The sequence below is a fragment of the Hoplias malabaricus genome, chromosome 12 (genome assembly GCF_029633855.1).
Source record: "Hoplias malabaricus isolate fHopMal1 chromosome 12, fHopMal1.hap1, whole genome shotgun sequence".
NCBI lineage: Eukaryota > Metazoa > Chordata > Actinopteri > Characiformes > Erythrinidae > Hoplias > Hoplias malabaricus.
Window position 1 is genome coordinate 26,118,418 of NC_089811.1, and position 13,648 is coordinate 26,132,065.

General features: G+C 40.2%; 1 protein-coding gene across 1 annotated transcript in view; it reads right to left on the bottom strand.

The window, feature by feature from the left end:
• pdia5 (protein disulfide isomerase family A, member 5) overlaps window positions 1–13,648 on the bottom strand; it is a 72,453-nt gene that overhangs the window by 38,843 nt on the left and 19,962 nt on the right. Inside the window, exons 4-8 of the mRNA XM_066686136.1 lie at window positions 7,357–7,440; window positions 7,131–7,176; window positions 4,124–4,216; window positions 2,568–2,628; window positions 558–625 (exon numbers count right to left, since the gene is read on the bottom strand). Of these exons, the coding sequence (XP_066542233.1) occupies window positions 558–625; window positions 2,568–2,628; window positions 4,124–4,216; window positions 7,131–7,176; window positions 7,357–7,440 (352 nt within the window). The remainder of the gene's footprint in view (window positions 1–557; window positions 626–2,567; window positions 2,629–4,123; window positions 4,217–7,130; window positions 7,177–7,356; window positions 7,441–13,648) is intronic.

The window sequence follows — 13,648 nt, forward strand, 5'->3', positions numbered from 1 at the left end:
AATCCATATTCTGCATGTGTTATAACAGCATGGCTGAATAATGAGAGTGCGCTGGTGCTAGACTGGGCCTGCATGCCGTCTAGACTTGTCTCCAATTATGTACATGTGGCACATTACGAAGCACAAAATACAACAACCATTTCCTCATTTGGTTGCGCAGATTAAAAAAAATAATTAAAAAAAAAATAAAAAAGTGGGTGCTTTGAAAACTGGTGTGTTCAGTGCCCCTAAGGTCATGAAATTTAAATCATGTCAAAGGTAAAATATTTCTTTACAAAGTGTTGTTGGTTTTTTGTTGTTGCTGGGACCAGGAGTCTTCTTGAGATGGGAGCAGTGAGCTAGAAAACAAATCAATTTCTAAGACTGACAAGGTAAACCAGGTTGTGCCCCTGGGCAAGTCACCTAACCTCTCATTCTCAGACACTGCAAGCTTTGTTGCCGATGCCATGCTTCACTCAGGCCAGGCTTAGTTAGGCAGCACAATGACACATGAAGGGCAGATAAAGAATAAAATAATGCGTTTCTTAAAACACTATTGTTTTTCATGTTGCACTTACATATTTCCCTTTTGTTTCTGTAGCTGTCTGTTGGAAGATGGGCTGCATTCTCTTGCATACACCACACCCTAGAGAGAAACAGGAGAGGGTTAGGAGAAAAGATGAGAAAGTGGAGCCAGGGCGAAATTCACAGAAAAGATTAGATTAGCTGTCACGTCGTCCATAGGACCTGATGTCAAGTCAAGTTTATGCACCACATACTCTTTTGTTTTTCCTTCATCACAAATGAGAGACTTCTTTGTAAGGAGTTTCTTTTGGGGAGGTGGGAAAGGCCTGGTAACTGGTAGTAACATCCCCTGAAAGTACTGTAACACTTTGACACAATCCTGAGATGAACACCACATGTAGAGCATGCTGTACAAGTTATTCATTTCTTGGAACAAAAAGCAATATTAATATCTCCAAAATGAAGCCAGCCAAGACATTGCACAGCCTGCGCTGGGCCGGAGGTGCTTAATCGCTGATTCCATGAAAACACTTTCTAAGGAAGCTAGTGAAGAATTAAAGAAGCAGACATGGAGAAACGAAGAAACTACAAGTGGAGTGTAAATGAAGAGCCCAAGGGCTGCCCTCTGTTTGTACACTCAGCCCAGCTCCTAAATTCAGCAAAAGATTATTAGGAAATAAAATGCTGACAGCTTCTCCTCTGAAGGCCGTGTTTAGCCTTTTTTAATGAACAAAACCTGCAGTTATACATGATATATCCAAAGGTGTGTAGGCATCCCTATTAATTAGTACATTTGGCTCCTTTAAAGTGAACCCATTGTGAATCCACGAGTTCAGCCGTGCTTGCACAGCTTGATAGCATCAACTGAAAAGCAGTGACAATGAAAAGGATGCTCTGGAGCAGTTGCATGAGTCACCTTTTCCAATGACAAGAGTTTGCTAGAGGCATATAAAGCCCCTCCCTGTATTGAACCATGGAGCTGTGCAACTGCCTTCACTTGAGTGTTAAGTATAATGTACCTAGGACATTATACAGATACACCAGCAACTAAACTCCATTGGGGTATCTGCTGATACAGAGTACTGACTGATATCACTATCATAGAAATTAACTGATAAACAATGTGCTCATAGTATGTAACTTTTAACAGCATAAGATTCAACTGGCTGGACAACTGTCTTGCTTCTAATAGTCTACAGAGGGAGCTAGATCTCAAATACCACCCTTTCAACATATTATAGCATGAAACACACACACAGTTTGGAGCCTAAAAGTCTGAAAAAAACATGCACTCTGTGACATGCAGATGGCAGGGTCAAAATTTAGTGTAAACAACCATTGAGTCAGTAGCTGAAGCTGGTGTAATGGTGTGAGTGTATGTGTACTTGGCTGCCCTTGGACTTTATATGAATTGAGCGTTGTTTGAATGCCCCAACTTACGTGAGTATCACTGCTGAGTATGTATAGCTCAGTATGGTGTAAATATACCAATGTCCTTACTGCTCGGTTCAGTATAATAACCTGCCTTGTCCTTTGGTTTTTTGGAGATGGGATAAGTTAAGATTCATGGCTAAAACTTGCAGCAGTTACATAACGCAAATTGGACCAGAACTTCTATTTAGTGTTTTCCACATTATGTTCAATCATATAAAGAGCACAGGTGGCTTTGAGGGCAAAGGTATCCTACCAAGTAACAGAATGAAATGGCAGAGGAGTGCATATTGTAAAGGAATAATTACAGCATATTATCATTAATCAACTACTTATTGCTCTGAAAATAAGAACATCCAAAATCTTACTTTTAATATCTAAATGATCATTTTTACATCTACACTGAGTACGCCATTATTGTAGACAACTGATTCCTAACTGATCACTGCACAGTGTCAGCAACATTGACAACCCATGCACATTAAAAATAGCTATTTTTTAATAATTAAGCTTTCCATCTGTTTAAATACAATCACATATTTTACAGGATTTCACACCCTTTGCATCATGCTCTCTATATGCATTCACCAGTGACTGAGGACAGAATGAGGGCAGATCATCAAGTGACTCACAGGGGGCATAGAACATCATGAGGATTGGCCTCTCCTCCTTCTTCAGCAGCTTCCTGAAGTCCTGGAGGGGAAAGTAAGACACCTCAGTTAATGACATTCCTGTGATATAGTCTTTTAATACGTACAGAAGTGAGGTCTTCATTGCCCTTATCAATTCCGCTCTTTTCTTCCCCACTGTTGTAGCTGTTCAGCTTTAGAGTAAACTAACCTTAGGCAAATTTGTTTTTTTACTTCCCAAAAGCTAGCAAACACTATTTACAAACGTGATTATTAAATTAATTTTATAAATAAGAAATTGACAGAAATTGGTTTGTAGTCCCTGAATGAATCAGCGTATGCTTTATAGAGCAGGTCCTCAACATGGTGGTGCTCATGTCTAAAACTCATTTAGTAGTCAGCTTTATAATGTGAAGAAGAATTCTTAAAAACAGACTGCTTTTAAGAATTCTATGACCGCCCAAGCAGGTATTAAAAAAAGTCAACTGTACAATACTGACTTGAATGCCTGTAATTGCATGCAAGACTTACACAGCTCACAGAGGGAGAATTTTTCCTATCAGCTTTGTTTACATACGTGCTTCATTACGAGATCTTTTCCAGTAAGTGAAATTCGCTCAGAGCCGTTGACACCCCAAACGATGTAATACGCCACAAAGCACCCGCCCCCCGGAGCAATCAATAGGCTCTTCAAAGAGTTTCAAAGCCATCTCATCTCAGCGAGGGGAGCCGCTTTCTGATTGCGTGCAGCCCCCTCAGCGGGAGAACCATGCCGATACGTCTGCGATCTGTGAAGTCTCTTAAGGGAGCGTGTTACTAGTTAAGGAAGTTTTTCCTTTTCCATTTCTATTAAACATTTGCTTTCATGGAATCCCTTACACTCCAAAACCCCAGGCTGACTTCCACAGTGCTGCGTAGTTTTTAGTTTTCTAAATGGCAGCTGTCATTTGTTCATTCATTTTATGTAACTGGCTCATCCTGATCAGGGCAGAGGTGGGTCCAGAGCATACCCAGACTCATTTTGAACAAAACAGTGAGACACACTGGATGGCACTCAGTGTTTCTTTCTTTCTCTCTCTCTCTCACTCACACACACACACACACACAAAAAGGACCTGAAAATCAGAAGAGTTAGAAAGTAATGTATTATTTTTTCTCATTCAAATGCTGTAGGATACACAGGATATAACACTGTTCACTTCTAATGTAATCTAATGTAAAAGCTAGGGCAATTTAAAGAATTTCTATTGATTCATTCTTTATTAAAGTTTCCCCCAATGCAGAGGATATCTCCTGTGTTGAAACAATGCACAAAAATAATAAAATTAAATAAATAAATAGATAGAGTTTTGAATTTGTTTTCCGTTTTTGGGGCAGCAACAATACGCTCCTCCTGAACGTCCTGAACAGCAGCCAGGGCCAGTCTCCAGAGAGAGCTGAACAGCCTGGTTCTTCAGTTGCAGATTGCTTAACTCACTGCTTTTGTTCAGCATGAGGTTCCCACACCAAGTAAAGAAAGGTGATCTTCACCCAAGTCATTGCCCCAAAGAGATACTCACTTTCTCCGACTCGATGTGAACAACGTCTTTAGCCTCAGGGTTCTCCTCCCATAGGGGGGCACCTGTGGGGTCTTTGAGGAACGCCACCATAGACTGGGAAAGAAAAGGAGAGGGATCAAAAGGAAGACAATTATTAGAGAAACAGTGATATGACTCATCTCTCGCTGTCAGTGCACATTCCCTTTCTCAAGAGAGGCACTGCCAATAGTGTCTTTCAAACATCAACACCCAGGACTGAAGAAATATCCATCATCTCCACAAAGATTTCACAACATAAGACTCAGAGGTCAACTAAAATAATGGCCAGAAAAATTTTCAGTGATGCTGGCGTTACAAGATGACATTATTTCCTCTAACAGACTACAGCTAATTTAAAATACCTATCCATCCAGAACGCAGGATGACTCCGTAAGCACCTTTTTGACATTAAGTGCTCATAATAATCCTAATTACCATTATGAGGGAAAAAGAATAAAAACGAACAGCGATATCAGACTCAACAGCAGATGCTTTTAATGAGAAACCTTCATTCACCATGAAAGCCCATCTCATCACTGAGTCAGAATCCAGAGCTGAGCCGTGCACATTCATTTTTAACTTCTGCAAATTGCGACTCGGCTCATTGCAGTACCGTTCATCAATGCCGTGTCAGACGAGCCCTCGACCGTGCCAACAACCTCGCAGAGGAAGAGAAAGGAATATAGAAATGAATGGGTGTGTTTCAGTGTCCAGTGTCCAGTGTTTCAGGATGCTCCCGTGTCTGTGTGTCCTCCTGGTTCTCTCCTTTTAGTTAATGCTGTCATAGTCAGATCTGCCGGAGTCATTAGCCACACTCTGGAAATTTTCATATTTTCTACTTTACAAACACAAAACAGTTCAAAACTAATTCCATCCCTTTACATCTTTCCGAGTAAACGACTGCCCACCTGTCTGTCTGGACACTGATGGATGACTGTCGAGATCCTCCTCCACGCTTCAGACCAGCTGCCCACGCTCCAGCAACCACCAAGTGCCTTGAAGCTGTCCCTACACTGAAGTTCTCATGGACTACTAACTATCATCACCAGTAGATTGACCAGAGGAGGATGGGTCACCCCTTGTGAGCCTTGGTTCCTCCCAAGGTTTCTTCCTCAGCTGGGGGAGTTTTTCCTTGCCACTGTCGCCCCTGGCTTGCTCACTTGAGGGTTTTACATTTGTCTTTACATTTCATGTCAAATCTTGTCTTACTGGAATTCTGTGAAGCTGCTTTGTGACAACATCAGTTGTGAAAAGCGCTATATAAATAAATTTGATTTGATTTGATTTGATTTGATGGGATCCTGAACCAGTCGCTGTGATCCCAGCACCTACCGTGTGAAACACCAGCTGTATTTGCCTGTGCCAGGGTGAAATGACATGCATGAGGAAAATCAGCTTGGTGGAAATGACAGAACAGAGCATGCAGCCAAGATCAAAAGGCCGAGAGATTACAGAGCCCCATGACTGCAAAACCACAGGGCGTCAAATACCAAAGTCAGAATAGATAGGAAGGATCAAGACCATCCGAAACCAGAAAGTGTGACTCAGACACATTAAACTTTTGTCAAACACCAAAGACAAAGATACACGCAGGACTAAGGCCATTAGAGGAGTGGGACAATTCCAATTGACCACAGACAATTGTGCATGCTTACACACACACAAAAAATTATAATAAATACAAAAATCTCAACGTGCAGTTCATTCCAGGAGTTTACACCTGACAAACCCAGATATTCCCACCTAAATTATTTACTTTAGAGTAACAAATAACACAGAGAAAAATCAACCCAATCATGTAGAATGTAATAGTGGACTTTTTTTTTTTTTTTTTTTTTTTTTTTTTTTAAAGCTGCCTCGCTGGCACCTAGTTATCAGGTATTCTTCCTTTTAACAGGAAATTACAAGAATTGCCATGACTTTACAAAAATAAACTGTACATTTTATGTGGCAGGATGGATATTATGAATGATGGACATCATGACTCATTCTGACTCAGAAATAATAACAATAAATCAGTGTTGAACATAACAGAATTTACAGGACATCACACACCTACTGACACAGACAGACATTGACCCAAGGCAGAAGCTGAATCCATAATCCTAGGACACTGTAGCTGTAAGTGCCTACATCCTTCCCTTAACTGGCTTTTCTTAGAGTTATAATAATTTCACTTATTTTTCATCAAACCATTTAATTTCCACTCTCCTTTATTTTATGGCTAAATAAATTGGTGTCACGGGGCGGAAAGCAAACTCAAGGACACAATTAAAGTCTACATTACACCACTCCAAAATATATTTGTCTCTCCTAAAAGGTTACGTAGGAAAGTGGGAAAAACTTCCTTAACTTTGAAAAGAACAAGTCATTTTAGTACAGTTGTGTTATGGAGATAAAAGGCTGTATTCCAGAGGCAAAAATACACAGTTATACACACACGTTTGAGTATTAAAAGGTGTTGATGTCTTTTGTGTTTGTCTACCCAAAGCCAACTATGCTCTCTTGGACTTGCTGCACTTGATGACTGAGGAATCACCACTAATAAAACCGACAATCACGCAGACCACCGGATTACGCTGGAGCCCACTATTGTCTATATGCACATGTACAAATAACTGTGTTCTTTGTAATGCGATAAAATATTAAATAAGGTGCTGTTCAGGCACTGTTTTCTTAGATTGACTCATGACAGTGAATGCAGTATTTAAGAGATGGGCATAAGCAGTAGACTATAATTTTGAGTAACATAATTGTGGAACAAATCATTTATATATCCCTTCTGTTTATGTTGTTGGCATTTTGAAGTATGGAGCTCACAAGTACAGAGCTATTGTGAATCTAAACCTCTCGTATAGTGAGGAATTGGAGCTGTTCAATTGAAACTTGGCGGCAAGATGTATATGCTTTATAGACAAAGGTATATTGATTTAAGAGAAGTTTCACAATTTTTTTCCAAACATCAGAAATCAATTTTCAGGATGATTACCTTAAACGTGGCTGGTCTGTTGTATTCTGTGTGGAAGGTTCCATCTCTGAGAGAGAGCGAGAGTTAGAGTGAGAGAGAGTGAGAGAGAGCGAGAGAGAAAACATGTACAAAGCAGCAGAGGCAATGTGAGTGCCCGCTGCAGGCTTATTATCTGCTATTTTCTGTAATAATTCCATCAAACTGAGGAGTCTTTAAACTGCTTGATAAATGTAGAGAGCACACTTACTTATAATGCAGGATCTCAAACCCTGCAGTCTTTGAACCAGGGTCCACCTTCACTTTCTTACAGAGTTTGCGACCCTCTGTATCCCTGGAGGGAAGGAAAGATAGATGAAGAGGCAGGCAAATGCATCCCTCATCATGGCAACTTTGAACTCCTTGGTGAATTAATGAACCCAGAATAATGCTAGACCTGAATCTGTACAAGAGAGTGAGCTCCAGTAACTCTATCCTTTCTTATAGGCCCAACGGATACAGAAATGTACATTTAGGCAGTTCGAAGAAAGATTATACCCACGAAAAACTATAATCTGTATATTTGATTCCAAAATAAAACATTCTGGGGCACATCCATCAAACAAATATGCAAAGTCAAAACGGTAAGACGGTCAAAATTAATTTCCCCAGAAGTTGAATAAATTGCTGTAACAGTAAAACAAGATGGATGATGGGATGTGACAGGTGACCGCAGTAATAAGTTAATGCAACACAGCCTTCTGAAATCTGGCAAACTCATTCTATCTCCACGTATCAGAGGACAAGCGTGAGCAACCTTGAGAAAGTTTGGCCAAAATAAATATTTCTTGGTACTTTCTTGCAGCCTTGTGTCAGGGTGATGAATCTGTTTTGCCAAAAAGTGGAAGACCTTCACTACAATTTAAATATTTAGTGGTGGCATCCTGAGGTGCCCCACCCACAGGCACTGTCTAACATTTACTGTATGTTAAAACAACCACAACAATGCAAAATTTGTCACTTACACGGACAGGCTCTCTGCACACAACTCCATACAGATTTTTTAATTTTTTTTGTGACAGGTAAATGCCTGCTCTGCACATCATGACAACAACCTTTAGGGAGCAACATATAGCCGCTGGGTTGGAAACCATTTTGAGTTCAAGGCATCATTAAAATCTTTAAAATTCCTGAGTTTCTTTTGAAGCATTCAGTAGCTAGTAATCCAGAGCCCATTGTGTTCACACAGATGCACACCACTTTGTTTCACACTGGTGTTTTGTTGCAGCACCAGTTTAACCATTACCTGAATCAACATGTCACACAAACACAGCTACACTACACTGAAGGATCACTGGATTAGGAACACCTACATTGTGTCTACTCTCACTGTCCATTTCCTCAGTACTGCTGACCATACAGGAGCACTTTTTAACTTTCTAATCCCCATTTCACCCTGCCCTTAAGTGGTCAGGACCACCACACAGCAGGTATGATCTGAGTGGTGGATCATTCTGAGAGCTGCAGTAACACTGAAAATGTGGTGTGGTGTGTTTGTATGTGTTGTGCTGAATCCATTCGTACCAGCACAACACACACTAACGCACCACCACCACCACCACATCAATGTCTTTGCACCTTTCAGAATGATGTGTACATGGCTAAAAGCTTGAGAATACCTGTTTACCCACTGGATCTTCAGAAAGGATTGGATGTTGCACAGATTCTGGAAATGTTCTGGGAGAATTTGATTGCATTCAAAATAAAAATATAAACACTACTGAGGTCAGTTACTGATTGTGGATGATTTTTTCTGGATCCTCTTGTGCCAGGTGTGAATTCACTTATTATATATATAATTAAAAAATGTGTACATCTATGGTAAAGTGTGGAACTGATCTGAAATGGTAGAATCCTACCAACTCTATGCTAAAAGAACATTATTCAGGCATCTGGACCCTGGACAGGAAATGGTCAACTTCTCAGTCTTCCAACACACTTATGGTTACCTAGCACCTGCAAAGAATCTGTAATTACCTCTCTCCATCTCCACACACACACACACACACACACACTCACACACAGAGAACTATCACCAGCCCTCTGCATCAGTGATAATGAGCATGGAAATGTATTACATAAGGACAAATAGGAGCAGAAAGGACTCAGAGGACAGCTAAAGCCCCCCGTGCTAATGGAAATTCAAAGAGGTGGAATTCAATTAAGTTGCCGACAACCAGCACTCTCCACGGACCCCCTCCCCAACCAGCCTCCTCAAAGGATTTGAGCCTTCTCAAAGGATGGTTGGGTGTCAGACAGTACCATTAGATTAAGTTTGTTTCACATCCTGCCTTTGTCTGTGGGAGGAGGAGGAGGAGACAGAAGTGGTAGAGCGGGAAGAGGAGCAGAAGTACGGGCTGTCAGGTGGGAAACACAATTACACAAGCTGTGTGGTCAACGTGCTGACTCATGATCGCAGATGGCGCCTCTCTGGGCATTTACAGGCAGATTTGCCCCCGTTCACCACTTCGGGATGAGAGATGCAGCCATCCATTTCAGCAGCTCTAAGCTCTGATGGACTTCGGCTAGGGATCAGGGGTTTAGTCAAGTGCTTCCGGACACTGGGGGGTGGGGGTGCATTAATTTTGTGACTGTAAAACCAGGGACAACTTTGTACTAAATCTTTCTGAAAAACCTAAATGGTTCTTGGCTTGTGTGTATGGGTTACAGGAGAAACTTTATGAATCAATATTAGGGGATTTTTGGTATGGAACCGTAATATTCTGTGGGGACTTTTTAATGAGAAGCACTTCATGGAACACTTTGTTAGAGAACTGCTGATTCAAAGTGGGTAACTCCAGTACTCTAAGGGCCTGAGGGTCCCTAATTTGCTTTTTTCCATGAAAACTCCATATTATAGAAATAAGAGATCTGGTTGGTTCCTAAAGCAGGAGGGGAACCAAAATGCAAAAGGCTAGACTTTCATAACCATAAATACTAGGGTTTTAGGGGGTTATTTTGTTGTAGGACTGGCCTGGGAGGTATTGAATTGCCTTCCAACCAAAATTTCCTATATATTTTTTATATATCTGAATATTGGTGATGTCCTACTCAAGTCTCAGAGTCCCGATCAGATACTTATATTGCAAAACGAATAATATAACTCAAATACCACTTTGAAGTGTTAGAGTAGCTTTCATATAATTTATATAACAAATAAAAACCACAGTAAAGCTCGGTCCAGCAGAATTACTGCTGCTGCTACAGGCTTTTATGAAAACTCTGCAGGGGGATTTTAATTTGAAATGACGGATACAGGAAGTGGAGAAGTGATGACGCCTGACTACGGTGGCCAGCAGAGTCAGACCGCAACAACATTTACAAAGCATGCTATATTTTAGAAAAACCTGTGCTGGAGTTCATATGGGTCATGCTTAAGGAGGAGCATGAGCTTGCTAGCTAGAGGAAACAGAGGATCAGACTTATGATCAAGTTCAATAAAGCCAATACAGATCAGTAGAATAATGTAGTGTGTTGTTTGTGGTTCGTCAGTTAAAGAAATAAGTGTTTAAGTGGACATTCTGAACACAGATGTTTAGATGGGGGAGAAAGGTGTTGTGGTGTTTGATCCTTGTGGTATTTTGAACAAAGCATGCCACAGAGATTTCATTAAGATATGGGGAACTGTTTTAAATTATTGCAGAGTATGTACCCTTTAAATAATAATAATAAAAAAGTTCATTTCTATAAAAGCAAATACACTTGGGTCAATGAATAACTGAAAACCAAGTAGGAACAAAAAGCAGCTGCACTAAGGAACTGCTGACAGTGGCAGAACCAACTGTGGCATATTCTAATGTTTTCTGCATAACTGAACATACCCTTTGGGCTGTATTGTTCACCTGCAAGGTATGCGCTAACATTTACTAGAATGTATTTAGAGGGGCAGCAGGGCAGATCAAGCTACAGCTGTGATTCTCAATCCTGGTCCTGGTGTGCCACTGCCCGAGCAATTTAGATGCTCCCAGCACACCTGATGCAAGTAATAAGCTAATTACCAACCCCTTCCAAATCTGGAAGTGCAAGCGGGTGGATGGAGTGAAGAGAAAAATACAACATGCAAGGCAGAGGCCCACCTGGACCAGGACTGAGGACCACTGAGCTAAAGCAGCAATGGCTCACAACAATAATGGGATGAAAGGAAAAAGGATGTGACTAAGCATGTCATGACTCAAGATTTTGGTCAGAGTATCAGTCAGCATAGTGTAAGACTGAATCAAACCTGTGTGCTTTCTAACCAGAGATTCAAACACATTGTGCAGACGCGTCAGAGAAAGATTATTGTTTAGGGTGTTTTCACACAATGTCCAGACCAAGGTTTGTGTTTTGTTACACTGTATACATTTATATACACTGTATTTAAATTAATTAATTTAGATTAAAGGAATTTACTACTTAATTTTGTCATCATGTGCGTCTGAAAGAAAGGATTAATTCCTGTTGTTTACGATTTATATTACAATCTATTTATTTGCCATTTCCATTTGGAAGTCGTTAACACATACTTTGCCAACTTTTGCAATGTTTATCCTGCTTATTTAGCAGCTCCTTCTTTGCATTTTTGGTTCTAGCTTAAATGGTGGAACCCGTTGCACTGGCTGATTAATACTATGTCCTAAATCACACCCATGTGCGTTTTACTTTCTACACTACTGAGTGCCCTTCTGATACTGATATTTTGTATAACCCATGCAGTGTGCTAATGTGCTAATATTTGGGATAAAGCAGAAGTAACAATTTTAGCTTTTAATTATGTTTACAAAAGTAGCATTATTAAAAAAAGGTAATCAACATGTGAGACTGGATACAAGGTGTTTTTTTTTCTTTGGTTTGGACTGTGGCCTGAGGTGCATTTCACTCATGCTATTTTGTTTTGGACCAAACTGAAATGTCCAAATGTCCGAACCAAAGAAGGTATACGTGAAAGCAGCCTTAAAGCCAGAAAAAAAAAAGATCAAATGTACAGACTCCCATAAACTAAATCACCTTTTATAATCCAGAAAGAGTGAATTTCACCGTAATTTGATTCAGTAATCAGCGATATTATCTTTTTATCCTTTCATCCTCTTCTCAGCAATTGCTCTTCACAATCCCCGTCCCAATTTCTGCCCAATCAGCTGGCCATCTTTCAGCTCTATCATCTGGTGGAAATCTCTGGACATCTCCCTGCAAAGCCTTCCACAGCTGAAAGAGACCGTTCTGACTCCGCAGGCTAAAGTGTTATTTTTCAGAGAGCTTTGCTTTATCTTGGAGTTTGTCCATGATGGGAGGCTGAGTAGTGTACCTGACTCTCATCCAAAACTCAGCACTGTCACCTGGATGGCAGCAAGGATAAAGCTTGTCATTTCTTCTTCACTTCACTGCATTTACACTGGGGTGAGTAATGCCATGTCAGCAGATCTCACATATCACCAGGCCCCAATCACAGCAGTAATTAAGGTTTATCGTGGTCTCGCCATTAACATATCAACAAGATAAGTCTCTTCAGTACCATGACCTTTCAAAAGCCTCAGTTCTCAACATCTTGCTGGTGCTGATACATTGTTCACCTGGCCACATCTTACAGGCCCAGTCAGAAATCTCCATAAGTGGTAGGCCATTTGCAGAAAGCATAATGTGAATAACGGAGGCTTGCCCTGGACTAGTCATTCACATATCAGTTAGATTGGTCTTGCTCCAGCATTGTACTCTCTGTTGCCTCACCTCTCTATATCTTCCATGTGCTTTTCTTCTTATCATCTAACTGTGCCCTTTTTATCTCTAGAACAACTGCTTATTACTCCTTCAACCAAGTTTCCCTTCTGTTTACTTTGCTCCCACAAAGTACATAATACATCATACTATCTGTAGTATAGTTTTTAATATTATACACAATAACAGAACAGTTCTTAGATTGTTTTTTAAGTTTTAAGATTACAAAATACACTGGAAAAAATGCCAACAGTCAAAATATCTACTCTTTAAAATGGCAGAGTTCCATTACTAATACACCCCTGTGCTATTTGTTATGGTACTCTTTAATATACAAAAGTTGTTAGGAGTACAATGACACAAATTGTGGGCTGAGGCATTATTATCCCAATGTATTTCTAATTTATATCCCGAGCATGGGATATAAGAAATACATATTTACATAGGTTAAGATTTTGCACTTCCAGAGTAAAATAAATATAATCATTATAATGAAATAATTTTTTGGAGGTGATATTATTCTGAAATCATTTTCAATCCCTAAGAGTTCTTACTGATCTGTGCCAATTTAATCTGTCCAAACAATGAATAACTGATAGACATTAGAGGGAAGAATAAACGTTTGTAAGGTCTTCCCTGTGTATTTTCCACAGTAGAAATAGGAGCGGAGGGCTGACAGATTCACAAGTTGAGAGGGGAAATGAGGGTTAAAAAAAAACCTCATACAGGAGGAAGAGAGATAAAGAACAAAACGGACGTGTATGTTTTCCAGGGTTGGCAGATGCCTTGAGAGAGCAGCACACAGGCCATGT